This window comes from Somniosus microcephalus, chromosome 26 (genome assembly GCF_052327205.1).
Source record: "Somniosus microcephalus isolate GS21.2 chromosome 26, FLI_Smic_1.0, whole genome shotgun sequence".
NCBI lineage: Eukaryota > Metazoa > Chordata > Chondrichthyes > Squaliformes > Somniosidae > Somniosus > Somniosus microcephalus.
In genome coordinates this window covers 39,935,118-39,962,859 of record NC_141012.1, presented here as the reverse complement: position 1 = coordinate 39,962,859, position 27,742 = coordinate 39,935,118, and the positions used below count along the sequence as shown (strand labels likewise).

At 47.7% G+C, this 27,742-nt stretch overlaps 1 protein-coding gene across 6 annotated transcripts in view; it reads right to left on the bottom strand.

The window, feature by feature from the left end:
* robo3 (roundabout, axon guidance receptor, homolog 3 (Drosophila)) overlaps positions 1-27,742 on the bottom strand; it is a 594,316-nt gene that overhangs the window by 336,094 nt on the left and 230,480 nt on the right. The window contains exon 1 of one of the 6 annotated variants that reach the window (XM_085968073.1): positions 24,875-25,354. The exons of the other annotated variants lie outside the window; for them this stretch is intronic. Within the exon in view, the coding sequence (XP_085824199.1) occupies positions 24,875-24,938 (64 nt within the window). The 5' untranslated portion in view covers positions 24,939-25,354. Of the gene's footprint in view, positions 1-24,874; positions 25,355-27,742 lie in introns of those variants that run through there. 6 annotated transcript variants of the gene reach the window in all.

Here is a 27,742-nt window from a genome sequence, read left to right as displayed (position 1 = left end):
GCTGATGAATTTTATTTAATTTAATAAAGCAAAGGTGAAAAATAGGCTCTTCTGGATGTGGGTGAGTCCGCCACCTTTACTTCAGGGTTGTCATCAGCTGGGCAAGGCTCATGGTTGGCACTGAATGCACCAATATCTCATTGACAACACAAAAGACCGCTTCAGAGAGACCACTGGTTGGCTGGTGTGATGCATAAAGCTGCTAGGAGATGCTCTTCTATAACCGGGGCTGAAGCGCTTAGTGGGGTAGATTTTGTTGCGTCATAGTGTAAAATGGGTTTTTCATCTCTCCTGACTTTTATTTCCACTGAAGCCACCTGTTTTACACTAGCGCACAAAGTCAACATTACCCCCAGTGGGCCAGAGTAAAGGGAGCGTAACGTCTAACCAACCGTGCTCAGGACCCCCAACACCTCAATTAAAAACTTCTCATCCATGTGTTTAAATCCCTCCCTATCTCTTGTAACCTGCTACAGCCCTACAACTCCCGCCTCCCTGGCCCCCCTTTTAACTCTCAGTTCTCCTGGCTCGGGCCTCTTGGGCACTCCTCCCGCCTTCAACCTACCACTGGTGGTGCCTTAGGTCCCACTCTCCATGTGCAACGCAGGAGATTGACTGGAATGGATCTCACCATTTTGTTTTATGTGGCGAGGATGTGGAACTCGCTACCACATGGAATGGTTGAGGCAAATAGCACAGAAGCATTCAAGGGGAAGCTAGATAAGGAAATGAAGGAGAAAGGAATACTGTAGAAGGATATGTTGATAGGCTGGGATGAAATAAGGTGGGAGGAGGCTTGTGTGGAGCATAAACACCAGCACAGGCCCGTTGGGCCGAATGGCCTGTTTCTGTGCTGTGAAATTCGATGTAATTCTATGTTAATGCTATTATGGTTTGTTATGTTACTGGCTGGGGTTGGCTCAAGTTGGACAGATCGTCAGTTACTAAATTCTTAATGATCTCTCTGCAGGGGGGAGGGAGGCACTCGTAGATAGACCTGGTGGAAATACAATGACTCGTCTGTACAAAGCATTACGTTGAACCATTCTCTCCCTGACCTGGCAGTGTTCGATACTGGTGCTAGGGGCCTAAAGTAGGAAAGTGTTTAATTCCCCAGCATTAATATTCTTCATGTCGGTGAGCACAAAAACTCAGAAAAAAAAGAACAAAGGGAAAGTGATGGAACAGCTCAAAATAATGGGAAAAAGTAGCATTGCCCAACACATACTAATGAGTCGGTTACACCTATTCTCGGCTGCTGTCTAATAACCCCTTTATTTCTTTAATCCATGGAGATTTCATCAGTAAAAGCACCTCAGCCTGCTCAACATCCCTCTGGGCCCTGCTTTGCTTTGTTCATGATTACAGTATTCCAAATCAATTCTGCTTCTGGCATTGAGAAACTGTTTAATTTCTAGGACGAGAGGTTTAACAATAAAGACAGCAACGCGTCCCTGTAAAGAAACTGCCACTGAACCGCTGACTGTGGGCTACAGTGGAAGGAGCCTGACTAGAGACATGCCTGTAGGAATATTGTAACAACTCGCATTGATACAGCACCTTTAACACAGAAAAATATCCCAACTTCACAGAGGCACTTCACAGAGGCATGAAGAATAGCCTCAGCCCATCTGCCGTTGAAACCCTCATCCATGCTTTTGTTACCTCCAGACAACTATTCCAATGCTCTGCTGCCTGGCCTCCCATTTTCCATCCTCTGTAAACTTCAATTTATCCAAAACTGCTGCCCATATCCTAACTCGCACCGAGTCTCGTCCTCCCATCTGCATTGGCTTCCCGTCCAGCAATGCCTCAAATTTAAAACTCTCATCCTGTTGTTCAAATCCTACCACGGCCTTGCCCCTCTCTATCTGTGTAATCTCCTCCAGCCCTACAACCCTCTGAAAGCTCTGCATTCCTCCAATTCTGGCCTCTTATGCATCCTCGATTCCCTTCGCCCCAGCATTGGCGCCATGCCTTCAGCTGCCTAGGCCCTAAGCTCTGGAATTCCCTCCCTGGAGTTGCCTCTCCACCTCTCTCTCCTCCTTTAAAGACGCTCCTTAAAACCTACCTCTTTGGCCAGGCTTTTGGTCACCTGGCCTAATATCTCCTTATGTACAGGAAACTTTCGATTAACCGGCCCCTAAATAACCAGAACGCTCTATCCACCGGCAAAATTCAGGAGTCGGTTCAGGTAACTTTTTATACTTTTATTACTTTTTTTACTCCATTTGTTGCTGTGCAAGGGTGTAGCTGAAGCTGTTGCTAAGCTACAGAGGCGCTTGCAACTTGTGCCCATTGTTTTGAAGCTAAGCAACAGGGTTTGTTGCTTTATACGGAGCTCTGAGCTCCGTATCTTTTACTATAACGTTCGGTTATCCGGAATTGTTGATGAACCGGCACCACGTCGGTCCCGTCGGTGCCGGATACCAGAAAGTTTCCTGTAGCTCGGTATCTAATTTTGTCTGCTGACACTCCTGTGAAGCACCTTGGGATGTTTTAAAGGCGCTATATAAATGCAAGTTGTTGCTGTTAATCAGACTCAGAGCTGTAAAAATGACAAGTGAAGGGGTTAAATCCCATCCACATAAAAGATCCACACACATATTCCAGATTCAGCGGATTTTCTGTCTCTAAATTAAATTTTGGAGCATTGTAGTCTCTTCATTATCTCAATGGAAATCGTAGGCTTGCAGCTGACCTCAACACTACAACCACTCCCCAAGGAACACCAGCTGTGTAGTACAATACATATGCATTGAATAATACCTCCCCAAGAAAAACCACACACAGCACAAGGAGCTACACTCGGAGAATATTTATGGACTCCTTGTCTTATACAGTGGCTGCTTGGCAATTGCCCCTCACAACTGTAATGATTTGGGGTTTTGTTTTAAAGGCAAATCGCAAACAGCTACGAGCGAACGGCCCATGTTTCAGCTGCTATTGATCCAGATCAGTGTGTGCCACGTCCCAGCACAACCCCTGACTGAAAGGCGCACGTGTCTCAGCATTCCCAATTACAGGCATTCCTGATCCGAACATAAAATGCTCCCAATTATTGGCGCTCGTTGCTGTTCATCTCCTTGAGTGCTGTCAGTCTCCCTGCTGTAAGGGATCCTGCCTTGCTCAGTAATTTGACTGCAGTGTTAGAATGTGTGATGCTCCATGCTGCGGTGCATACGTGGTTTGCCCTTCATATTTTGGATGACTAGCTTATTAAAAATGTCTCCGCTCTGCTGTTAAATCCATCGATCAGCTGACCATAGGCCTCGCACTGGCGCCAGCAAAGAATGGTCTGGTTGGAGTTGGCTGGTCGCTAGCACTCGGAGTGCGGGTTCTGCAGATTGATAGTCTTCTCATAGAAACATAGAAACATAGAAAAAATAGGAGCAGGAGTAGGCCATTTGGCCCTTCGAGCCTGCTCCGCCATTCAACATGATCATGGCTGATCCTCGATCGCAATACCATAATCCCGCTCTCGCCCCATACCCCTTGATGCCTTTTGTGTCTAGAAATCTATCTATCTCCTTCTTAAATATATTCAGTGACTTGGCCTCCGCAGCCTTCTGTGGTAGAGAATTCCACAGGTTCGCCACCCTCTGAGTGAAGAAATTTCTCCTCATTTCAGTCCTAAATGTCCTACCCCGTATCCTGAGACTGTGACCTCTCATTCTCGACCCCCCCAGCCAGGGGAAACATCCTCCCTGCATCCAGTCTGTCTAGCCCTGTCAGAATTTTATACGTTTCAATGAGATCCCCTCTCATTCTCCTAAACTCTAGTGAATACAGGCCTAGTCGACCCAATCTCTCCTCATACGACAGTCCTGCCATCCCAGGACTCGTGTCTCAACTCGCGTAGGCATTTATTTTTAAAGTGAGAAACGCCAGCACGCGGGGGAGCAAGGCAATGCGGCTCAGCCAGCCTCATGCCAACAAGGATATTACATGTCTTGCGCTTGGTCTCCCAGGCCTCTTTAGATACTGTAAGCTAGTATGAGGGGCGGGCGGCCTTCGAGGCGATGCCGTGATCTTGTGCTGCCAGTGGGGACCCTTGGCAGCATGGGCGTATTTCAGAAACTCAGGTGCAAAGCGCCCACCATTTTCCAAAAAAATACAGCAGCAACAACAACTTGCATTTATGTAGCACCTTAGGTGTCAGCTGTGGCTCACTTGGTAGCGTACTCACCTCTGAGTCAGAAGATTGTGGGTTCGAGTCCCACTCCAGGGACTTGAGCACAACAATCTAGGCTGACACTCCAGTGGAGTGCTGCACTGTTGGAGGTGCCGTCTATCGGATGAAATGTTAAACCGAGGCCCCGTCTGCTCTCTCAGGTGGACATAAAAGATCCCATGGCACTATTTTGAAGAAGAGCAGGGGAGTTATCCCTGGTGTGCTGGCCAATATTTATCCCTCAACCAACATAACAAAAACAGATTATCTGGTCATTATCACATCATCACTGTTTGTGGGAGCTTGCTGTGCGCAAATTGGCTGCCGCGTTTCCCACATTACAACAGTGACTACACTCCAAAAAAGTACTTCATTGGCTGTAAAGCGCTTTTTGAGACGTCCGGTGGTCGTGGAAGGCGCTGTAGAAATGCAAGTCTTTCTTTCTTTTCAACATCATAAATCGTCCCAAGGCGCTTCACAGGAGAGCAATCAGACAAAATAACTGACACAGAGCCGAAGAAGGAGACATTAGGACAGGTGACCAAAAGCTTCGTTTAGAAAAACGAGGTAGGTTTTAAGGAGCGTCTTAAAGGAGGAGAGAGAGGTAGCGAGTGTATTGATTTCTTTGTGGGTTCAATGACGAGACATTTATGAAAGAGAATGGCCTAGAAATTCACTAGCCTTAGCGCCGCTTTTGAGGCGCTAGAGGGACTAGCGCCAGAGTTATGGCCATTTGAAAAATTGAGTGGGGCCCTAAAGCGGCGTTGCACCGGTAGCGCTGCGCCGGCACCGATGACGTCATCGGTGTGCGCAGCGTCCCGGTTGCCGTGGTAACCCGCCCGAACTCCGAAATTGAGTTGCGGCCGCCTCGCCCGTGGCAGCCGCAAGCAACGTTCTGTAAAAGGTGCCTTGCTGAAGTTAGCGCCGGCGCATTAAGGTCGCGCGGCGGCCGGCCGCTTCCCCGGCGGCCGCCTGCCCGCACCTCCCTCCCCGGACTCCTCCAAGACCCCCCCACGGCACAGATGCGTGTGGGCCGCGAGCCCGGCACTTCTCCAAGGTGCCGGGCTCATTTTTATTCAGCCGTCAACGGCCAGCGGTCGGGTGCAGGCAGCTCCTCCTTAACGGAAGGAGGAGGCCTGCACTTCCCCAGCCTGCCGCACCGCATCGGGCGCCGCAGCGCCGGAACAGCGCCGCAATGGGGCAGGTAGCGCCCATTGGGAGGCGCTGAAACCCTCCAGTAGCGCCGGCAGCCGTTTGGGCGCGGCGCTACTGAATTTTTGGCGCGCACAGGGGGACTTAGCGTCGGCACTATCTTCCGGCGCTAAAGCCCTGGCTGCGCCAAAACCCAATTTCTAGGCCAATGTCTTTTAATCTAAAGTCTGTTCAACTCTTTATACAGCATTTACAGGAGACATCATGCTGGTGATGCATCTAAAGCGAAACTGAAACCAAACTAAACTGCCTTGCTTGTCTCTGTCACATGCCCTCTGCTGGTCAGGCACAAGCAATCAATACATGCAAACATGCTGGTAAGGCATCATAATCAAACAGGCAAATACCATCTCTATTTGCTGATGTCATTACAGCGAGGTTTAGGGCGGGAATTCCAGAGCTTAGGGCGTAGACATCTGAAGTCAGAAAATTGTGGACAGCGTGCCCCCTCCCCACTCTCCTGACTCTGGTACGCAGTCATAACGACCAGCAAAGTAGCAGCTCTGATTTCTGCTGTATTAGCTGATTTCAGTGGAGGTGGTGATGAGTTTGCTATAACTGGCCTCAGTGTCTGTGAGACACTCAGCCAAGACTACTGCTCCTGATTACTATCTGGTGTGTATGTACGTGCCAAGATCAGGCTTGGTACTAATGGCCCTCATGCCTAAATAGTCCACCGAAGAAGAATGAAGAATGGCTGCCGCCCACTGTGGTGCCGTCTATTGTCAAGAGCATCAACATTGCAGAGCTAACTTTCTGACTTTGTGCTGGTGGCAAGTCGCCTCGGGCACTGGGAGTGTATTTCGTAAGGAGAGGCTGTGAATGACGCTTCAACCAGCTGGTTGGAAAATTGCGTGCTCGAAATTCGGATACAAGCTCCTAGCGGGCAGGTCTTCCCGCTGGCGGTACAAGGTCAAAAAATGACCCTTGTAGAGTTGCACCAAATACTTGAGGGTACATCCTTTGTGAGGCCTCATCCTCCAATATTCATTTCAAAGAAAAGAAAGACTTGCATTTATATAGCGCCTTTCACAACTCCAGGATGTTCCAAAGCACTTTACAGCCAATGAAGTACTTTTGAAGTGTAGTCATTGTTGTAAGGTATGGAAACAGCCAATTTGCGCACAGCAAACTCCCACAAACATCAATGTGATAAATGACCAGATCATCTGTTTTTTTATATGCTGGTTGAGGGATAAATACTGACCAGAACACCAGGGAGAACTCCCCTGCTCTTCTTCAAAATAGTGGCGTGGGATCTTTTGCTTCCACCCCAGAGGGCAGACAGAGCCTTGGTTTAACGTCTCACCCGAAAGATGGCACCTCCGAAGTGTCAAATCTACTCTAGATTTTGTGCTCAAGTCTCTGGAGTGGGGGCTTAATCCCGCAACCTTCTGACTCAGAGGCAAGAGTGTGACCACAGGGCCACGGTTGACACTTTAATGCTTAAAACTCTTTGTTGCAATCTGAATTGTTCAGTTGTTTCTCTTCTCTATTGTAAATAGCCAATGGGTGGTGGGGGGAGGAGGGGGAGGGGAATGCAATTTGTACCGTAGATTTGTATCAACACAAACTAGACTGAGACTGAATAAATAAAGTATTTAAATGCAAAAAAGTAACAGCTTTCACCCCATCTGTCTGGTTTAAGTTGAACCCAGGCCTCAGGGGTGAAGGCACATGTTCTGTCCCACTGCGCACTTTGAATAAATGACTAAATGTGCGCATTGTGTTATCGATTGTACTGCATTAAGCAAAACATTGCTTGACAATGCCGACCTTCTCCACATTGGGAAGCTCATGAAAAATGGCACCCGATATTTGCACCACCAGCCTGCCACTGTGTTTGCTAGTTCCTGCTTCAAGTCGCAGTTGTATCTTATGCTAAGAGTCTGGCACAAGCTAAAATTTGCAATGTAAAAGATGGATAAAACTGCTCAAGTATACAGTGCATCTGCACTACGTACTGTATATGAGGACTCTTCTGCATAATTGGAGCATGATATCAATGGGGGGGGAGGCTGTTAGAAAATATTCAAAGCTCTTTCAAAATAGCTTCACTGTGTATTACAGTCCTTGCTGTTCTCAATCTGTTGGCCGCAGCAGTGAGCCTAAGGGTGAAGTGACAGCAGGTCATTCAATAAGTGGTCAATACTGCCATACTGAGCTCTCGCCCCAGTCTCGACTGACATCGGGGAGGGAGCAGACTGCTGGTTTCATACAAATGGTATAAGGGAAGCTAAGAACGCTGTCGGCTGATTGCGCAATGAGTGAGGACGTTCCTCATTGGCTGCCGCGTTTCCCACATTACATCAGTGACTACACTTCAAAAAGTACTTTATTGGCTGTAAAGCGCTTTGGGACGTCCGGTGGTCGTGAAAGGTGCTATATAAATGCAAGTTCTTCCTTTCATGGGTAGTACAAAATTGTACAGACCAGGTAGGACCCCATTCTCCAGTTGGCTGATCTCAAGAAGGGGAAGGGGCAGAAGCACTTCAATGAACTTTACTGTCCCGAATAGAGGAGGAGAAAAAAAATTGTCATTGTTCCCACTCCGGAATACGATCCAGCAACCTTTACTGGAAAGTGAATATATGGGATATTAGGATTGACTGCCACATTCAGTGATACTCACCGGCTAGTCAAATAGCCACTTAGGTGAGGTGCCATTGCTCTGAGATCGCCTGCAGAAACACATCCCACCACAAAATCCTTGCCTACAGTGTTAGATGTGGCTCTGTAGTAGCACACTCGCCTACGCCACCGCCCCCCTAGTCTGAAGGCTGAGGGTTAAAGACCCCCTCCAGAGACTTGAGCACAAAATCTGGGCTGACACTTCAGTGCAGTACTGAGGGAGTGCTGCACTGCCGGAGATGAGACGTTAAACCGAGGATCTGTCTGCCCTCTCAGGTGGATGTAAAAGATCCCATGGCACAATTTCGAAGGAGAGCAGGGGAGTTCTCCCCGGTGTCCTGGCCAATAATTATCCCTCAACCAACATCACTAAGACAGATTATCTGGTCATTGTCACATTGCTGTTTGTGGGATCTTGCTGTGTGCAAATTGGCTGCCGCGTTTCCTACATTACAACAGTAACTATACTTCAAAAGTGCTTCATTGGCTGCAAAGCACTTTGGGACATACTGAGGTTGTGAAAGGTGCTATAGAAATGCAAGTTCTTTCTTTCTTCAGGATAGTGGAACAGAAAACAGTAAATAATAAAGTTAAATTAAGGCCCCGTTCTTGTGGTTCTTAAGCTTCCTTAGTTTATTGGGGATGGAGTTATACCGTAAGACTGAACTGAGACCAACTGTAGACAAGCAAGAAAATCACACCGCTGGTAAAAAGATATGGGCCAACATGGAGAAGAGGAGATTAAGGAAAATTACAGATGAAAAAACCTTATGAGATAAGGAAGGGACAAAACCAGGTTTTCACTCAAGCAGACTGATGCATTTCTCTGTGGGAAGGTAGATTAAACTTTTTGAAATAGTATCTGTGTGAAATGAGTCCTGTCACTCCTTGCCCCAGTTTTATGGCGATTCGGATTGCACTGACCCTTGACAAGGAGCAGCTGAGAGCAGTTGTACCTGATGGCTCTGACAGGGCAATGATGATAAAGTAGATGTGGAAGAGGCTGTTTGAAAAAGGACAATAGGTGAGAGCTGACAATAAGAAGTTGCATTACGCCCGTAATGAAACGAGTGGGAATCCAACAGGGACAGCTGGGAATGTTAATGGAAAGTGCACTTAAAAGCTCTTTCCCATTTACTGCTTTCCTGCTCCACACATCACCCGCCACCCCCCCCCCCGCCACACACACACATTGATGCCAATTTTGGTTGTTCCCTTGCACAATGCCAAGACGAAGCAAGGGGGAGTGGCGGTGGAGGAGGTGGTACAAATGAACATGATTGAGGGGGCTCTTCTTCAAGTCTTGTATCAACTTCCAACGATTGTTGAAAAGAGACTCCAAGTGGTCACAGTTCCACCAGTGGCTATGCGTTAGCTTGGCTCAGGGGTTGCATTTTATTCTCTAAGTCAGAAGGTTATGGGATCAAGCCCCACTCCAGGACTTGAACAAATGATCTAGGCTGACACTCCAGTACAGTACTGAGGGAGCGCTGCATTGCTGGAAGTGCCTCCGTTAGCATAAGGCATTAAACCGAGGCCCCGTCTGCCTGTTCAGATCTTATGCCGCTATTTGAAGAAGAGCAGGGAGTTCTCCCGGTGACCTGGCCAACATTTGCCCCTCAGACACCATCAGAAGCAGATGAACTGATCGTTCATCTCATTCGTTGTTTGTGGGATGTTGCTGTGCGCAAATTGGCTGCAACGTGTTTCTACATAACACGAGTGACTGCACTTGAAAAGTAATTAATTGGCTGTGAAGCACTTTGAGACTCCTGGGGATGTTATAAGGTGCTATATAAATGCAAGTTCACTCTTTCTTCTTTCTTAGTAAATGCGCCACCCAGTGCAATGTTGAGCTATTTAATCGAGGAAGGTCACAGGTTCAATCCCGGTCTGGCCAGAGTTAGCTAGTCTCAATGTGGTAATAGCTGGAGCATTAGAAATGGCTTCAAATATCCCTGAGCTAGGGGAGAGGGAAAAAGGCAGCTAGGGTTTAGACAATCCGTGACCCCCTGTCAGATAGTGCGCACGTGAGAATGACATCAACTGTAGGCTGGGCATGAATCAGCACCATCAGGAGACATAGAAATACAGGAAACTTTCTGGTATCCGGCACTGACGGGACCGAGCTGGTGCCGTCCCATCAAAACTGCCGTAGAAACCAGCGCCAATGTTAAAACATACGGAGCTTCTGAGCTCCGTCTGAAGCAACAAACCCTGTTGCTTAGCAACAGCTTCAAAACAGTCGGTGCAGCTTGCAAGCGTCTCTGTAGCTAAGCAACAGCTTTAGCTAGACGCTTGCAGAGCCTGACTGGAGAAAAAAAGCGACGAAAAGTAAAAAAACTTATCTGCACCGATTCCTGAATTTTGCCGGTGGATAGAGCTTTCCGGACATCCGGTTAAACGAAAGTTTCCTGTATATAGGATTTACAGCACAGAAACAGGCCAAATGGTCTATACCGGCATTTATGTTGTACACGCGCCTTCTCCCATACCCCTCTTCATCTAACCCGACAGCGTACGCTTTGATTCCTTTATCCCTCATGTGCTTATCTAGCTTCCCCTTAAAGGCATCTATACTATTCGCCTCAACCACTCCTTGTGGTAGCGAGTTCCACATTCTAGCCACTCTTTGGGTAAAGAAGTTTCTCCTGAATTCCCTATTGGGTTTATTGGTAACAATCTTATATTTATGGCCCCTAGTTTTGGTTTCCCCAACAATTGGAAACATCTTCTCTGTGTCAAGGGGAGAGAAGATGGCAACGCCAGACAAAGGCTGCAGCGACATCTACGGTCACTCATCATCCTCTTGAAGAAACCTCTCATGGCCTCGCCCCTCCCTATTTCTGTAACCTCCCTACAGCCCTACAAATCTCTGAGATATCTGCGCTCTTCCAATTCGGGCCTCCTGAGCATCCTCGATTTTAATTGCTCCACCATTGGCGGCCGTGCCTTCAGTTGCCAAGGCTCTAATCTCTGGAATTCCCTCCCTAAACCTCGCCATTTCTCTGCCTCTCTATCTTCCTTTAAGACACTCCTTAAAACCTACCTCATCTGCCCTTCTATTTCCGTATTTGGCTCAGTGTCAAATTTTATTTGATAGCGTTCCTGCAAAGCGCCTTGGGACATTTTACTATGTTAAAGGCGCTATATACAGGAAACTCATTTAAATGGCACCTAAATATCCGGGATTCTCTATTAACCAGCAAAATTCCCACTCCGAAAAACAACACCTCAATAACCGGCAATGTTGCCGAGTCCGAGTCTCCCGCAGTGGCCGATTTAGTCAGTGGGGGAAGTTCTCCAAACTGCCACTACTCGGCTTCTTGGCGCTGTCGGAAGTCGGAACACCTCAATACCCCTGTAACAGGAGTCTGACTCTCCCGCGCTGACGGTAGTCTCTTCTGATCCGCCATTTTACAGGGGTACTGTGTGTTTCCCACGCTGCTGGTAGTCATTGCATTGCATTACCCTCAACTGGCAGTACTGTACTTAATCAAGCATCTTCCACCATCCATTTAACACAACATTCTGTAGGTGAGTACCCAATTACTGTATACTGCACATTTCTTGATTTTTTAAATTTTTCTTTGTTAAAAATAACCTCGGTAGATAACCCTCTCCATCATTCGGAATATTTGATCAACCGGCAACACGCTGGTCCCGTCGGTGCCGGATACCAAAGAGTTTCCTGTATTATGCAAAATTTTGCTGTTGTAGTTGCAGGGTGCAGGGTCTGAGATACCATCAATGATGGAAAAAATAAAGCAAGCATGTCACATAAAAGAGAATCCCCTGAACTCCCTTTCTCAACAATCAGTTTGCTAATTGCAAGTCAATTTCACAAAACTGAAATGTAACCAAGCAGCGTGCTTAGGCTAATTTAAACTCAGTCAATAAATAAGCCACTGTAATAACAGGTAAATCACTGCTGCCAACTGTCCAGTCAATGCACTGATACAGGGAAAAGCTCAATAACTGGCCGAGTGTCTGTCAATCTCTCTTGTACAATTTATGCAAAACCAAATGGTGAAAGTTTGGCTGTACTCCCTGGAACTCGCCCCACCCCCCGCCCGCCCCCAAGCCTGCACAAAGACTCTGTACGAGGAAGACACTGCTTTCCAAGTGCTCTGCTATTACATCTTTTATAATGGACTCTAGCATTTTCCCCACTACCGATGTCAGGCTTACCGGTCTATAATTCCCCGCTTTTTCTCTGCCACCTTTTTTGAATAGTGGGGTAACATTAGCTACCCTCCAATCCATGGGTACTGTTCCAGAGTCTATTGAGTTCTGGAAGATGACCAGCAATGCATCTACTATTTCTAGGGCCACTTCCTTAAGTACCCTGGGATGTAGATTATCAGGCCCTGGGGATTTATCGGCCTTCAGTCCCATCAATTTTCCTAACACCATTTCCCTACAAATACTGATTTCTTTCAGTTCCACCCTTTCATCAGACCCTATGTTCCCCGGTATTTCTGGGAGGTTATTAGTGTCCTCCTTTGTGAAGACAGAACCAAAATATGTATTTATTTGGTCTGCCATTTCTTTGTTCCCCATTATAAATTCCCCCGATTCTGACTGCAAGGGACCTACGCTTGACTTCACCAATCTTTTTCTCTTCACATATCTATAAAAGCTTTTACAGTCAGTTTTTATGTTCCCTGCAAGCTTACTCTCATATTCTATTTTCCCTTTCTTAATTAATCCCTTTGTCCTCCTTTGTTGAATCCTAAACTGCTACCAATCCTCAGGATTATTGCTTTTTCTGGCCAATTTGTATGTCCTCTCCTTGGATCTTATGCTATCCCTAATTTCCCTTGTTACCCACGGTTGAGTCACCTTTTTTGTTTTATTTTTATGCCAAACTGGGATGAACAACTTCTGTAGTTCATCCATTCGGTCTTTGAATGTTTGCCATTGCCTATCCACCGTCAACCCTTTGAGTGCCATTCCCCAATCAATCCTACCCAACTCACTCCTCAGACCATCGTAGTTTCCTTTATTACCCCTCCTCCCTTTCCTTTTTGCCTATCTTTCCTGAATATCGAATACCCCTGGATGTTGAGTTCCCAGTCTTGGACATCCTTGAGCCACGTTTCCGTAATCCCAACAAAATCATATTCGTTTACCTCTATTTGCGCAGCTAATTCATCCACCTTATTACAAATATACCTCGCATTAAGACACAAAGCCTTCAGGCTTGTTTTTTTAATGCTCTTAGACCTATTAGAATTATTATTTACTGTGGCCACGTTTGATTTAAACCGTTGATTTCTCTGACTGCCACTTTTGTTTTTCTCCTTCCTATCTTTTGCTTTTATCCTGGTTTCCCTTTCCTTTGTCTCCCTGCTCAGGTTCCCAACCCCCTGCCATTTTAGTTTAAACCCTCCCCCACAGCACTAGCAAACACTCCCCCTAGGACATCGGTTCCAGTCCTGCCCAGGTGCAGACCGTCCGGTTTGAACTGGTCCCACCTCCCCCAGAACCGGTTCCAATGTCCCAGGAGCTTGAATCCCTCCCCCTGGCACCATTCCTCTAGCCACGTATTCATCTGAAGTATCCTTCTATTTCTACTCTGACTAGCACGTGGCACTGGTAGCAATCCTGAGATTACTACCTTTGAGGTCCTGTTTTTTAATTTACCTCCTAACTCCCTATATTCTGCTTTTAGGACCTCATCCTGCTTTTTACCTATATCGTTGGTGCCTATATGCACCACGACAACTGGCTGTTCACCCTCCCCTTCCAAGATGTTCTGCAGCTGCTCGGAGACATCCTTGACCCTTGCACCAGGGAGGCAACACGCCATCCTGGAGTCTCATTTGCGGCCACAAAAATGCCTATCTATTCCCCTTACAATTGAATCCCCTATTACTATAGCTCTACCACTCTTTTTCCTCCCATTCTGTGCAGTAGAGCCACCCCTGGTGCCAGGAAGTTGGCTGCTGCTGCCTTCCTCTGATAAGCCATCCCCCCCAACAGTACTCAAAGTGGTATATCTGTTGGAGAGGGGGATGGCCACAGGGGACCCCTGCACTACCTGCCTGCGCCTAGTACTCTGCCTGTTGGTCACCCGTTCCCTTTCTTCCTGTCCAACCTCTACCTGTGGTGTGTCCAACTCCCTAAACGTGCTATTCACGATGTCCCGAGCATCGTGAATGCTCCAGTATGCACCCAATCGCAGCTCCAGCGCTGCAATGCGGTCTGTCAGTAGCTGCAGCTGGGTGCACTTCCTGCACACGTAGTTGTCAGGGACACAGGAAGTGTCCCTGATTTCCCACATATCGCAGGAGGAGCAGATCACAGGGCCGGGCTGTCCTGCCATGACTTACCCTTTAATTAATTGAGTTTAAATTAAATCAATCAATCCCACTAATTACACTACAGTTAAATAGTTTACCAACAGTCCCCGCTACACCAGCTGAAGGTTGTGACATGGAGCAGAGATCAGTAAAAAGGAGAGTCCTGGGACAATCTTTAAAAAGAACTTCAATAAAACTCCACAGGCCCCCAACAAAAAGCCCGGTTTACTCATTACTCGACCCAGGCACAGCCCCATGTAAATTTCAATTTGTTTGGCACAGTTATTTTCACCCTGCCCATGGACCTTTCGCATTCTGTTCCTGCCCGTGTCTGTTGCTATAGTTCTTGTGTCAAAGAACACCTAAGACGCTAATCAGTCTTGATCCCAATTCCTTTTCTAATGGAGGAGCGCTTGAATAATACCTTTGGTTTATATGGGCATTCTTCCTCCCTTCCCCCTCGACTACCCCTTTACAGCACGGCATGGGAATTCAATTGCAAATATCCCTCACTGGAGGCTGGGGAGGACAGCTTTACAATACAGGCAACGAGTGTGAATCCCTGACAAAAACACACAAAAAAGAAGCAGCGTCCATAAGGAGTTTATGCATGGCTGAGAAAGCATCGCCCCCTCTCCATTGTCTCTTTACTAGACCCTGGGCAATTGTCACAAGTATGACTTCTCTGCCTCAGCTTCTTACAGTGACTGAGCAGAAGCACACTCAATTCTACTGGCGGCAGAGCGACCCAATAGGGGTGGGGGGTCAGCTCTGCCAACGTGAAAAGTATCCGAGAAGCTTTCAGTTTAAATGAGCCTCGTAAGTTGTGGATTGACCCCCCCTAGAGGAGAGGTTCCTCTGTAGAGACAAGGGGACCAGCGTTTTAAAAGGAAGCGGAGATCTATCTACCAAGCACCAAGCCCCAAGAGAGACTTTGAGGTGTAATTTTAACCGTACTCGTCGGACGGGAAACTCACGGGAGCGGTTGGAACGCCGGTTTTACACCCCGCCCAATATTACCCTTCACAGACTTCAAAGAAGAGTATTATCGGGCGGCGTTTAAAAAGAGTGTTGCACCCGATCCCGTCAGTTTCCCCACCAGCAGGTTAGATTACAATTGCTCCATTTGTGTCTGAGCCGATACAATGAGCAGGATCAGGCTTGGCTTTGATCCGTCCATGGTCGAATAATCTTCCAAGAACTATTCAACAATGGAGGCATCAAAGCCAAGCCAATCCTGTTCTCATTCGCCGTGCACACTTTCTAGCACTAGATAGTGATTAGAAAGAGGCTTCCTGGACCAGTTTGTCCCACTCCCTAGGCCAGGGGTGCTGGGGGCATTGTAGTGCCCGAGTTGCTCTGAAGGGGAGATCAGCTAACGAAGCACAGACCAAGGTTTGGACCAGGGAAACTCGTTGTGTTAGGTAGAATTAGGTCAATTCACGGAGGCTTCAATTTTCCTTTAATATGGAGCAGATCTTTCTTTTTGTCTGCTGTGTCAAAGAAGCACACGGATTCCATACACAGCCATGACATTTATCAACTAAGTCACAAGGGAGTGCTTCATCAAGGTTTATTGCGTCTTTTGCTAAATCTGATGGCAATTTTAAAGCAAATCATTGCCTCTTAGCTTTTTAAATTAAGTACCCCATGACATTGAATGTACATATATTATTTTCACTATAAGTGGGCAGTAGTTTCACCATAAGAGGAGTTTCATTCTATACAGCGAAGTTTACACGGTAGGTTTGCACGAAGAAGGCTCTACTGCCCTCCTATGAGAACATTCTTCTTAAATAAGTACAGTGCCCTGCTCTCACCACCCTCTTTGGTAATCTGCTCCAGCTCTATGTAAAGAGATACTCCCTAACGTCAGTCTTAAACACGTTCTTCATAACCCTGAACTTATGCTCTGCGCCCTAACATTGGAACTTTCTTCACATGTGGAACCACGCCTCAGCTGGAGCTTGTGAGAAGTGAGTCCCGTCGTTCATTAGTAACAAATTCGATATTTTGGAATGGACAAAGGATGTTGAGCCTGTGCAGAGACTGTGCAAAAGGCGGAACAGGGCAATCCCAATAATATTCATTAGCAATCACAATGGCTTTCAATGCTGTAAATCACAGCCACTCAACAAGTTAGGAATGGTGCAGAGGGTTGCATGTAAATGTACGGCTTCAATATAAAGAAAACAAATCATGAAAAGGCTGACTGCAGCAGGTATATTCAATCCCTGGTATCTATACCCCACAATCGTTCTTGGACCAACTCTTTAGACAAGATTTTTGGGACCATATAACAACAGGTCTTATATAGAATTACATAGAATTCACAGCACAGAAACAGGCCATTCAGCCCAACTGGTCGATGTCAGTGTTTATGCTCCACACGAGCCTCCACCTACCTTACTTCATCTCACCCTATCAACATATCCTTCTATTCCTTTCTCCCTCATGTGCTTATCTAGCTTCCCCTTAAATGCTTCTATGCTAATTGCTTCAACCACTGCAGGTGGGAGCGTGTTCCACATTCTCACCACTCTCGGAGTAAATAAGTTTCTCCTTATTGGATTTATTAGTTTACAGCTTAGCCAGACCATAATAACCACCTACTGGATTGATTTCATGGGCCAATGGTTTCATCAAGTACAGTATGGATTAGGTGCAGAGTGAAGCTCCCTCGACAATCTCCTATCAAGCACTTCCAGGTCAGGTCTGGTACAAGCGAGAAGCACAAGTAAAGTTCCCTCTATACTACGCCCAGCAAACTGCCTTAATCCCAGCCCCAGAGGAGAGCTCCTACTGCTCCTGTGTGGTATTTCCCTTCCCCACACTCGGCATCCAAGTGGCCTGATTTGTATTCAATTGTAGACAGAGACTGGGTTGAGACTGTCCATAGTCATTTGCTTAGAATCCTTGCAAGTGACAGAGAGGAAACTTTCATCTAATCAATCAGGTCTGTATTTGAACCCAGGTCCCAGTGGTGAAGGTCCAGCAGTCTGACCAACCATGTCACTACTGTGGAGACATTTCATTTACTTTCACTTATTTAACCTTGCAGGTGAGGGACTTGATGCCATCATCACATCCAGACTGAAAGTCACTTTATCGGACTGTAAAAGCCCCTTTAAGTGGCAGCCAGGCTGACACTCCATGCAGCTAGCCAGGCCTGGTCAGTAACTTTCAAAAGCGAATTGGATAAATACTTGAAAAATAGAAATTTGCAGGGCTATGGGGAAAGAGAAGAGGAGTGGGACTAATTGGATCGCTCTGTCAAAGAGCCGGCACAGGCACGACGGGCTGAGTGGCCTCCTTCTGTGCTGTATCAGTTGGTGTCAGCTGTGGCTCAGTGGGTAGCACACTCGCCTCTGAGTCAGAAGATTGTGGGTTCAAGTCCCACTCCAAGGGCTTGAGCTCATAAAGCTAGGCTGACACTCCAGTGCAGTGCTGAGGGAGTGCTGCACTGTCGGAGGTGTCGTCTTCCAGATGAGATGTTAAACCGAGGCCCTATCTGCTCTCTCGGGTGGACGTAAAAGATCCCATGGCACTATTTCGAAGACGAGCAGGGGAGTTATCCCCGGTGTTCTGGTCAATATTTATCCTTCAATCCACATAACAAAAACAGATTATCTGGTCATTATCACATTGCTGGTTGTGGAAGCTTGCTGTGCGCAAATTGGCTGCCGCGTTTCCCACCTTACAACAGTGACTACACTTCAAAAGTACTTCATTGGCTGTAAAGTGTTTTGAGATGTCTGGTGGTCGTGAAAGGCGCTATATAAATGCAAGTGTTTCTTTTTTTATGATTCCATGTCAAGGCAGTGAGCAGGAAGCTGCGTTAGTCCAGCCTGATTGCAATGCAATCGAATCAGGTTCACTTTGCCTCTCGGCTGCCCCGTTTCACTCGGGATCTCGGAGGCGGTGCGCAGTCCTGCTGGGAAAACAAAGCAGGAGCAAGCAAGCCAGGCTCCCAAACCAACTAAACCAGCTGACCTCGTGCTTGCAGAGAAAGCCGCACTCCCGCCGCCCTTTCAGCACTCTCCAGATTGAGAGCCGTGTCAAACCAACATCAGGAAAGGGGCCGTCTCCAGCTTTGAGCTGACATCCGATTAAAAAAAGCAAATTCAGGTTGTACCGACCCTGACAAGGCACACAGCAGCTGCCAGGAGCAAATGCCAAGAATCAGTCTGCCTGGTTCGTGGAAAGAATTAAAATTTTTCTCCTCCCCCCGCACTCCACTTCAGCTTTCCTACCCAAACATTTCAATAATTGACATTGTTACTTTCTGTGACAACCACTTTGCCTTAAAATATTACCTAACACATTACCGAGTTCTGCTGGGTCACTGTTTCCTCTGTATAGGTGTCAGAAAACATCAACCGCTCCCCAGCAGTGACTGATGGTTTTTGGCATTTTGGCTATTGATCGCCAGTATTCTGCTGACAGGCAGCCAGCTCAACAAAACAGAAGGACACACTAGGCCAGGCAGCATCCGTGGAAAGAGAAACAGAGTTAATGTTTCAGGTCGAAGACCTTTCGTCAGAACTGGCAAAAAGCAACTGCTTTTTCCCAGTTCTGACGAAGGGTCTTCGACCTGAAACGTTAACTCTGTTTTCTCTCCACGGATGTTGCCTGGCCTGCTGTGTTTTTCCAGCGTTTTCTGTTGTTATTTCGGATTTCCAGCATCCGCAGTATTTTGCTATTGTATAAGGACACACTAGACGGTCAGGGAGGACACAGAAAGCCTGGTGGGGCATGAACGGTCAAGCTCTGGGCATCAGCCAGCAGTCAGTGGGTGGAGGACGGGGGGGGGGGGGTGGGGGGAGGTGATGGAGAGATCTGCAAAAAGACACCGCACCTTAACAACCAGACTCAGCTGTTTGATTTCCAGTTATTTGCAGGGGTTTATAGAAACATAGAAAAATAGGACCAGGAGTAGGCCACTCGGCCCTTCGAGCCTGTTCCGCCAAGTGCAGTTCAGGTGGGAAAGGGTAATCGCTTGGATCTTGCCGAGCCAATCTGCAGCCGGTCATCATTGGGATATTGTCTATTGGAACCAAGTAAATGAAGATGAACGCTACTATCAACATCCCATGTTATAGCACACAATGCAGGATCAAAAGTACGGGAGCTGCGTCCAGTTGTATTATGACAGACTGGGAACATTACAATGGAAGTCTGTGTGTATAGAAAACAGAAAGAAAAAGCAAGATTTGCATTCATATAGCGCCCTTCATGACCTCAGGACATCCCAAAGCGTTTTACAGCCAATGAAGTACTTTTGAAGTGTAGTCACTGTAGTAATGCAGGGAGACACAGCAGCTGATTTGCGCATAGCAAGCTCCCACAAACAGCAATGTGCTAATGACCAGATATTCTGTTTTTAGTGATGTTGATTGAGGGATAAATATTGGCCCCAGGGCACCAGGGAGAACTCCCCTGCTCTTCTTTGTATTTATGCCACGGGATCTTTTATGTCTACCTGAGAGAGCAGACAGGGCCATGGCCAAAAGACAGCATCGCTGACAGTGCAGCATTCCCTCAGTACTGCCCTGGAGTATCAGCCTAGATTTTGTGCTTAGTCTTTGGGGGGGGGGGGACGGGAGGGGGGGGGACTTGAGCCCACAACCTTCTCACTTCGAGGCAAGAGTGCTACCAACTGATCCATGGCCTACGTGTTCGAACTTAAATTTAGGATGATTGAGTGATGTGTTAGAGAGCCAGGTTCTAACTGAAAACCTTATAATGATAGTAGAGCTTGTATCAGACAAAGTACTATAATGGAGAGAGCGAAGGTGGGTATCTAACAGAGTGCTCCAACCAGCAGTCCTAGAATTCTGCTGCACTTCAAAGGTATTTTTACACCAAGCCCAACAAAACTCTGTGGCAAGAGAATGTGATTTCTGTAATACATTAAGGCCTAGAAATTCAGTAAGGCGCTGCCAGCTTTGCGGCCAGTTACCGCCCAAAGAGGGCTTCTGCGCCAATAGAGGAGGTTGCGCTGATATTGAGCTCGGCGGTAATGGCGGCGGTAGCCGGTAGCGCTGCGCCGGCACCGATGATGTCATCGGTGTGCGCAGTGCCCCGTTTCCGCCCCGATGCCGGCCCGACGCCCATATTCAGTTGCCGCCGCCTCCTCCGTGGCAGCCGCTACTAACATCCGGAGACCAGGGCCTTACTGCAGCCTTAGTGGGGCGCATAAAGGTGGAGGTGCGGCTGGCCGCTTTTTCGGCAGCCGCATGCCCACACCTCCTTCCCCGGCCTCCTCCACCACCACCCCCCCCGCGGCATTGCCGGCTGCTTTCCGCGAGCCCGGCACTTCTCCGTGGTGCCACTGGCACAATCCAGCGGCGATCTCCCCGTTGCAGGCACCTCCACCTTAAGAGAAGGAGGAGGCCTGCAGTACCGCAGTCTGCCGCACCGCATCGGGTGTCGCAGCGGCACCTAGAGTGCTGAAATTCAGTTTCAGCGCCCCAAGCGGGGGCGGGCACACCCTGGAATAGCGCCCGGTTCCGACTTGGGGCGCAAAAACTGAATATCTGACAGTCGCAACTGGCTCTGCGCCCAGCGCTAACTTTTGGGCGCTAGCCAGCTGGCGGGGCCATAGTGAATTTCTAGGCCTAAGTGTCCCACAAATATATTTGTCCTAATGCAGGGGAGTTCTCCCTGGTGTCCTGGGCCAATATTTATTCCTCAATCAACATCACTAAAACAGATTACCTGGTCATTATCACACTGCTGTTTGTGGGAGCTTGCTGTGCGCAAATCGGCTGCCCTGTTTACAACAGCTTCATAAAGTACTTCATTGGCTACAACGCGTTTCCGGACGTCCCGAGGTGGCGAAAGGCGCTATATAAATGCAAATCTTTCCTTCTTCTTTGTTTAATAAAAAGTAACAGCAGCTAAAAAAAAATTAGGTTAAAAAGGCACACATTTAGAGACTGGCTTTGGAAGCAGAAACGTTTAGTGCCTGAGGAGGAGGGATTGTGAGAGAGCAGCAACAGAACGGGTCGCCTGGCCCTGAAGCCAGACACTCCCAAGCAAGCACCGGGAATGGGAGAAACGCCGGATACACAGTCAGCTTTGACAGTAAATCTCCGAGTTAGTACAACAGTCGGGTCCAGAGCCCAGGACTGTCGTATTAACTAAAGGGGTTACTGTAAAGTCGATTGTGTCCCTCTTGATTCCCCGGCTGGCGATTCTCTGGTCTCCTCTCTCCCTGCTCCCGACTCCAAGGCAATGGGCAAATTCCAGCATTTTTTTGTGTGTGTGTGTGGCTGAGGGTTTAGCACTGGGGATCCTGGTTGTAACAGAATGAGCGTGTGTCGCAGAGTGTTGTAACAGGGAGCTTTGTAATGAGGGTCTGGCCTGTAACAGAGAGAGTGTTATTACCAAGGTCTGTTAATGAGTGAGGGGTGTGTAAGAGAGGAAACGTTATAATTGAGAGTCTTATAATGATGGTGGGGTGTAATAGAGAGTGTTATTACCAAGGGGCTGATAATGATGGTGGGTGTGTAAGAGTGTTGGATCTGAGAGACTGACAATGAGGGCGGTGCTCAATCAACTCTAGTTCTGAAAGGGTTAAATTTATAATCCTATTTTTGGTGAAATAATTGGTTTGCTAAAACGTTAATGCCCGTTCCTGTGTTGAATATGTGAATGTAAATGTTAATCGCTGTGTGTTTAATTCACAGCCAGTAATGCTCAGCGCTATTATCGCGCGTCTTTCCAATTCTGCTCACTAAGCCCCTGAACAAATAAACAAAAACACAAGAACATGTAAACAAGGAAACAGGACCAACGGCACAAAAATGATGCAGCCGCTAATGAACCAACCGTGGCACTCCGAAACACAACGCTCCTAAAGGTTTTACTGAAAGATCGAGGCGGTGCAGACAGTTCGGAGGATTAACCCTGCACCAACACTGGGTGAGTTTGTGGATTTTCTGCCCGAGCTTGAACTGAGCAGAATCTCGATCTCAGCTGTGATAGTGCGACTTGTCACAAAAGAGTTCCTGTAGCAAGAGGGCGAGCAGACCAATTCAAACTCCGGATAGGGACGGGGCATTTTTTTAAAAAAAAGGCTAAATGCAGACATGTGGTGGACCCAAACACAAACCCCGAGACTGCTGACACATAGACCGAAAGCGGCTCCGATCCGTGTCTGTACAGGTGTGGTCACCGCATTTTCGCTCCCATACACATGAGTGGACCTTTTCCTTTATAGAAAAATCCAATATTTACATGTCTCAAAGTTACTGAGCAGACACCTCCAAAAGCAGACCGTAAGACTGAACGGGTGGTCAGCCAATATGGAGGGGTGGGGGTGGGGGTGGGGGGGGATCAGATCCAGAGTCAGCCCGGGGACTGCAGCATCTCACATTAATGGTTATAGATCAGCATGGATGGAGACTTGGATTGTACCCACCTCCTCCTGTGTTGACACAGAGGAACCCAACTGAGGAGAGAAATACCGAGCAGGAGTGTGACTCTCGCAAGGACTCTCGACAAAAAATAACTTAAATAAACACAATTAACTTGGCCAGCAAGTGATGGAAGCACTCACATTTAGAAATTTTACCCAAAACACACGGAAATACGTTCCGCAGGCTCTCTGCGTGCACTGCAGGCTGTGTGTGTGTGTGTTTTGTCTCAAATTTACTCTTGCAAATGAAATGACTTGCTTCATTCCCTGGCGATTCATGATAGCACCACGTCCTTTGTGATTCCTGTTTGGAAAGGAGCCTCTCTTTTTTTTACACACACACTTCTCAGTTTGATTTTAGTGTTTGCCCAGCCACACCACGTGCGTGCGCTCACAGTCTGCCTCATTCACAATCCTCTACATTACACCCCCGGCAGCTCCATATCAAAGAGGTTATAAAAGGCACCGCGCATTGCACACACTGCTGGGATCCCAGAGCTCGCTCTCTCTTTAAGAAATGGACAATGCAGCGGCACTGAGGAACATTACAGTACACGTTCAACGGCGAGTCCCCAGTCGCTGCAACACTGTTAAGTCCTAAATAAAAACAGACAATGCTGGAAGCACTCAGCAGGCCAGGCAGCATCTGTGGAGAGAGAAACAGAGTTAACGTTTCAGGTCGATGACCCTTCGTCAGAATCCGTTTCAGTTAAGTGTCAGCAGCGGCTCAGTGGGTAGCACACTCGTCTCTGAGTCAGAAGATTGTGGGTTCATAAACCCACTCCAGGGACTTGGAGCCCATCAAATCTAGGCTAACACTGCAGTGCTGAAGGAGTGCTGCACTGTCCGAGGTGCCGTCTTTCGGATGAGATGTTAAACCGAGGCCCCGTCTGCTCTCTCAGGTGGACGTAAAAGATCCCATGGCACTATTTCGAAGTAAGAGCAGGGGAGCTATCCCTGCGTCCTGGCCAATATTTATCCCTCAAAAAACAGATTATCTGGTCATTTATTACGTTGCTGTTTGTGGGATCTTGCTGTGCGCACATTGGCTGCTACATTTCCTACATTACAACAGTGACTACTCTCCAAAAAGTACTTCATTGGCGATAAAGCACTCTGAGACGTCCGGTGGTGGTCGTGAAAGGCGCTATAGAAATAGCAAGTCTTTCTTGAAGTCCTTCCTGTGGTTGCTAGCTGTTCTTTGGCAACGCATGTTTTTTTTAAAAAACCTTTCGGCATCTCCAGGCCATTCGAGCTGGCGGACTTTTAATTATTATACAATATATTTGGCTTTGTCCAGGAGTCACTAATCGATTTCCCTCTGTCACCCTGACCTCTGGCAGTGTGTTGTATATTCTACAGGGTCCGTTCCAAGCCCCCTTTGCACAGTGCGGTCTGTGTACAGTATCACTCCCCCCTCTCCCGTGATCAGCCTCAGCTTGGGGGTTGGCACCGAGTTTGAAAGGGCGCGGCGAGAGGGTCGGGGACACTGGGCGGATTCACACGGGGCGGTGGGGTGGGGGGTTATTTCCTTTGCACGGATTTTTACGCAACCAATCTTCAGTGTAAAATATGAAGTGTGTGATCCCCTTTGTATGTGTGTGTGAGGGGGTGGAGGTTAAATCAGCCAGAACCTCTCCACCCCCCCCCCCCACACACACACACACACAGTGTGGTTGTTGAAGCAAAGTTTATCTCAAAGCCCCGCAGCTGCCTTTAAAGCACTAAACCAAACACATCTGTAATACACATTGACCAACTTTTTTGATCTTGCCTCCTATTAAATCGAAATATTCCCCCCTTTTCTCGTCCCACCCTCTGAAATCTAAACGGAATCCCGCACAGAAAAGTAATTTAAAAAAAAGCTTTCTTTCTTGCAACGAATTCCCCAGCATCATTATTATTATTATTTGCCTAGTTCAGTCCTGATGGAATTTATATTTGGAAAGGAGCCTCTGTCCACAGATCGGCTGCATTTATAAAACCAGACACGGTTCAAAGGAGAATCTGAAAGTGACACATCCACAGAAAGGTTGGTTTTTAACTGATTTCCCCGTTTTTCTCTCTATTTTTAATCCACGTTTAAAAATAATACTAATCGGTGATTTCGGATTTGCTCCTTACCCGCAGTCCAGCCGATGGTGAGGAGAGGCAGGAGAAAGTGAAGTGTCCCGGGGACGCTCGGCATCGCGGATCTCCTGTAACCGCCCGTCCCAAACCGTGACAGAACAGCAAAAGAAATAAAATGCAATAAAATGTTCTTCCCTCAGGAAAAAAATCCCCTCTCTGGATCCGATCCCACAGGAGGAGCGAGGAAAGAAGCGGCGCATTCAGTGCTCGGAACCCGCGGCTACTTCGGGGGAAATTCACTCAAACTCCGGCTGAAACTGACAACAGGCGTTGGGCAGCCTTTTCCCCCGGTGTCGCCCCCACATGTATCCCGGAGAGTCACAAGGAGAGGTTCTCGATTCTCCCTGCCTCCATTCTCAGTGTATCCAGGGCCGCTTTCATTCATTCACTGCTCTCTCTCTCTCTCTCTCTCTTCCACCTCTCTTGGCCGCGAAGAGGTGTCTCTTGTTAACTTGTCCCAACTTCGCAGCTGATTCCGTCACGCACTCCAGCCCGCCTCCCTCCACCGCCCAGCACTCGGCACCTTCTGCCTGTCACTCTCGGGAGTCGCTCACTCTCCCCCCCCCCCCCCCCCCCCCCCCACCCCCCCATTACAAGTCCTCTGGGATCAGGTTGATCAATTAATCTGGCGAACGATCCCTTCGGATTAAAAGAGAGAGAGAAAAAAAAAACCTTTGCCTCGGGTCGCCGCTGCGAGTCAGTGTGAACACAAGAGGTGATATTCGGGAGCGTCCCAGTAAAACTAACATTTATTTCACAAGTGTCAGTACAAAGTCACTGGGGCACAGTGAAGACACGGCTACACACACCGCCCAATGCGATGCTGGGCTCTGCAGGGCAGAAAGTTCACAAGTTCCACACTGAGGGAGCTGATTTAAGGCAGATACTTGGGAAAGAGAATCCGTCAATATTCCTGCTCCTGGCCACCATCCAACGACCCCTGCCGGAAAGTGTGTGCATGTGTCTGTCCCCTGAGCAAAGCTCCCTCCCTCCAGAGTTGAATAGCACCCTGACGCTCACGACCTCGGTCGGTTCACACCTGACCCATCGCACTTGATCAGATACCAGGGGACAACTGGTGAGCAGAGAAATGTCCCCCAGCATCAGAGAGCCCCAAGGAGCAGCTAAAGGACAGCCTGAGAAGGAGCTCATACCAGCGGCCTGTTTTCAGCCACTATCAGATCTAATGGGAGATTGGAATGTGCTCCCTAATTATAATACTGCTATGAACTAATATATCATTTATGCATTTAAAATATCGAAACTCTCTGACAAAAGGAAACTAAGTCCACAGAATATGATATAACAATTTCGCAGAATGTGATACAGCGCTCAGTGATATAATGATGTCAGAGAGAATGTCATTTCATTTAGGTGAAAAAAATCCTATCAATCCAGATGTGTTAAAAGGAAATGCACCTTTATACATTTTATACTCCTCCTGGCAGGAGGGTCGGTAACTAGAGGACACAGATTAAAGATAATCAGCATTACCATCGCTGAATCCCCCACCATCAACATCCTGGGGGGTCACCATTGACCAGAAACTTAACTGGACCAGCCACATAAATACTGTGGCAACAAGAGCAGGTCAGAGGCTAGGTATTCTTCAGTGAGTGTCTCACCTCCTGACTCCCCAAAGCCTTTCCACCATCTATAAGGCACAAGTCAGGAGTGTGATGGAATACTCTCCTCTTGCCTGGATGAGTGCAGCTCCAACAACACTCAAGAAGCTCGACACCATCCAGGACAAAGCAGCCCGCTTGATTGGCACCCCATCCACCACCATAAACATTCACTCCTTCCACCATCGGCGCACCGTGGCTGCAGTGTGTACCATCTACAAGATGCACTGCAGCAACTTGCCAAGGCTTCTTCGGCAGCACCTCCCAAACCTGAGACCTCTTCCACCTAGAAGGACAAGGGCAGCAGGCGCATGAGAACACCACCACCTCCAAATCACACACCATCCTGACTTGTGTGGGAAGTCACACAACACCAGGTTATAGTCCAACAGCTTTATTTGAAATCACAAGCTTTCGGAGCGCTGCTCCTTCGTCAGGACCTGGAAATATATCGGCCATTCCTTCATCGTCGCTGGGTCAAAATCCTGGAACTCCCAACCTAACAGCACTGTGGGAGCACCTTCACCACACGGACTACAGCGGTTCAAGAAGGCGGCTCACCACCACCTTCTCAAGGGCAATTAGAGATGGGCAATAAATGCCGGCCTTGCCAGCGATGCCCACATCCCAGGAACGAATAATTAAAAAATAATTGGCAATAAATTGCTGGAAATTAGGAGAGTTTTTTTTACAGTTACTGTGATCTGGAATGCACTGCCTGAAAGGGAGGTGAAACAGATTCACTAGCAACTGTCAAAAGGGAATTGGATAAATACCTGAAAAGGAGACATTTTTAGGGCTATGGGAAGGAGCAGGTGAGTGGGACTGATTGGAGAGCTCTTTCAAAGAGCCGGCACAGGCATGATGGGTGGAATGGCCTCCTTCTGTGCTGTATGATTCTATGATTCTGTAGCTGTGGAATAGCAATAGCCTGCTGAACAGTGGGCTGGTGGGACAGCAGATCTGAACCCATGATCTGCCAGGTGCTGAATTGCTCACCTCGGGCATGTTGCATTGCTGAGGCAATTAGCAGGAGACAGTCAGTTCCTTACATGGTCAGAGGGAGATTCAGAGGAGGAAAAATTCCCAGACTGCTGTCACATGCCCAGTCGGAGCAGAATTCATGGAGGTCTACAACAACACTAACAATAACTTGCAATTATACAGCGCCTTTAGCGTAGTAAAAACGTCCCAAGGCATATCACAGGAGCAATATCAGACAAAATATGACACCAGG